The 2,979-nt window shown below is 62.1% G+C and overlaps 1 protein-coding gene across 1 annotated transcript in view; it reads right to left on the bottom strand.

The window, feature by feature from the left end:
• The window catches only part of SLC27A3 (solute carrier family 27 member 3), a 12,486-nt gene extending 10,812 nt beyond the window's left edge, over window positions 1-1,674 (bottom strand). Inside the window, 1 exon segment of the mRNA XM_032449157.1 lies at window positions 1,498-1,674. Coding sequence (XP_032305048.1) covers window positions 1,498-1,636 — 139 coding nt within the window. The 5' untranslated portion in view covers window positions 1,637-1,674.
• Between the last annotated feature and the right edge of the window lie 1,305 nt (window positions 1,675-2,979).

Genomic DNA, 2,979 nt, shown 5'->3' with positions numbered 1-2,979 from the left:
CAATAGACCCCATATTCTCCCATCCCCGCCCAGCCCACAGACACCATAGACGCCACATCTCCCCCCACCCACACACCCCATAGACCCAGAGACCCCCCACCCCACCCATAGACCCCCATACCCACCCCATGACCCACACACCCCATACCCACCCCATTAGACCCCACAAGACCCCATATACCCACGGCCCATACACCCCATAGACCCCATATCCCCCCACCCCATTATGACCCCATAGACCCACAGACCGCCATACCCACCCATTAGACCCCATAACTCCCCACACACATCCCATAGATTGCCAGTATTCTCCCCAGCCACCCATAGACCCCGACAAAAAAAAAAGACTCCCCTGCATAGCACCCCATACCCACTCCACAACCCCATAACCCACCCATAGACCCCGAATATCTCCCCACCAATCCATAGACCCCGATACTCACCCCCCCCCACCCCACCGGACCACATCCCCACCCATAACCCCTATATCCCACCCCACCCACCCCATAGACCCCATATCTCCCCCCCACAACCCCACAGACCCATACCACCCCATACCCCCACCGCCACCCACCCCACCACAACCCCAACAGACCCCATCCCACCACACCACACCCCAGCAAAGCCCCCATTACCCACCCCATAGAACCCCATAGACCCTTATCTCCCCCCACCACCACCCCACAATGACACATACCCACCCCATAAGACCCCAATCACCCTCACCCACCCCACCCACTCCCATAGGCCCACAGACCCAGTAGACCCCACCACCCCCATACCCACCCCATTTTAGAGCACATATCCCCATCACCCCACCCCACCCCATTAGACTCCATAGACCCTGTATCTCCCCCACACACCCCACAACCCAATATTCCCACCCACCCCATAGACCCCATACCCACCCACATAACCCCATATCCCCCCCACCCCACACCACCCCACAGACCCCCATAGGACCCCCCACCCACCCCATAGACCCCCAACATCTCCCCCCACTCCAGACACACCCATAGACCCCATATCTCCCCCCACCCTACCCATAGACCCCATAACTTCCCCCACACACCCCATAGACCCCATACCCACCCCATTAGACCCATAGACCCAAAAAACACACCCCATACCCCACCCATAGGACCCACAGACCCGATACCCACCACATTAAGCCCTCATCGCCCCCAACACCCCACCACCCCATAGACCCCATATTCCCCACCCACCCACCCCCCACAGACCCCGCTATCTCCCCACACCACCCCATAGACCCCACAGACCCCAATACCCACCCCACCCACCGCCTTAGACCCCACAGACCCCATACACCCCATATCCCCCCCCAGCCACCCCATAGGACCCCATTACCCAACCCCCACCCACCCCATAGACCCCACAGACCCCATATCCCCCCTTCACCCACCCACGACCCCATTCCCCCCACCCCAACCCCACAGGACCCCGTACTCTCCCCACACCCACCCCATTAGACCCCACGAGACCCCACTATCCCCCCTCACCGTGGCTCCACCAGCACGGCCCTGGCCCCGCACACCTTCACGCAGTGCCGTAACGCTGCGGGTCTCAGCTCCGTCCCCAGCAGCGCCGGCCTCGCTCCGATGGCCATTAACGCCATCCACCCGCACACGAACGCGGGGCCGTTCCCCGCAAGGAGCCCCACGGTCACGCGTGGCCCTTAACCACAACCCTCCCCATCCCCCCCCAACAGCGGCCGGTCCCGCAGCGCCTTCACCAGCGGGGACACCCGCTCTAAAAGCGTCCCTCGTATCGTACGATGCCACCGCGGGACCCGCAAAAAACGGGCCGTGCGGTCGTCAGCCGAGCCGTACGCTAAAAGCGTAAACGCCAACGTGCCCCCCCGCCCCGCCAACAAACGCCGACGGACCCGCAGCGCCCGCAGCACGAACGTAACGTCCGCAAACAGCCGCAGGCCCAACGCCGCCACCGCAAAACGCAAACAGCGTAAAGCAGCAACAGCAGCAGAGGAGGGACAGAGAACATGGTGGGACCCCCCACCCCAAATAACGACCCCCACCCCAAATAACGGTACCCCCACCACAAGAACAAACACAACGACCCCCACCCCACTAACAACGCAACGGCACCCTCGGGAGGCCAACCCCCGCCCCGCCCCATAGAACCGGCCCCGCCCCATCGACGCGTACACGGGGAGCGCAACGGAATTCCCAGCCACCCCATAGAGCCCATAGACCCCACCCAGCCACCCCACAGACCACATTACCCACCCCATTAAGACCCAGACCCCATTAGAGCCCATACCCAACCCCATAGACCCAATAATCCCCCCCAGCCCACCCCATAAGATCCAATATTTAATTCCCCCCCCCCCCCCACCCCAATACCCACGCCCATAGAACCATCCAATTATTTGCCCCCCCACAGACCACCATTACCCCCCCCACCCACCTCCAATAGACCCCATAACCCCCCAACCCCACCCCAATAGGCACCCATAGACCCCATAACCCACCCCAGTAGACGCCCATATTCCCCCCCCTCAAGCCACCCATAGACCCCATACCCCACCCCATAGACCCCATATGCCCCCCCCACCCACCCCATAGGACCCCATATCCCCCCCCCAGGCCACCCCACCAGACCCATACCCATCCATAAAACCCCAATAGCACCCCATTAACCCCCCAGCCACGCCCAATAGACCCCAGACCCAACCCTATAGACCCCATATCCCCCCCAAGCCACCCCTATAGACCCATTACCCCACCCCATAGGACCCCATATGCCCCCCCAGCCACCCCATAGACCCCATACCCACCCCATAGACCCCATAGGACACCGTATCTCCCCCCATCCCGACCCACCCCATAGACCCATACCCCCCCACCCACCCCACAGACCCCTATACCCAGCCCCATAAACCCCATATAGACACCGAGATTCTCCCCCCACCGCAACCCACCCCATAGACCCCAGACC

Source organism: Coturnix japonica, chromosome 25, assembly GCF_001577835.2.
Source record: "Coturnix japonica isolate 7356 chromosome 25, Coturnix japonica 2.1, whole genome shotgun sequence".
Classification (NCBI taxonomy): Eukaryota; Metazoa; Chordata; class Aves; order Galliformes; family Phasianidae; genus Coturnix; species Coturnix japonica.
Note: the sequence above shows the minus strand (reverse complement) of the source record. Positions and strands in the feature narration are given on the sequence as shown.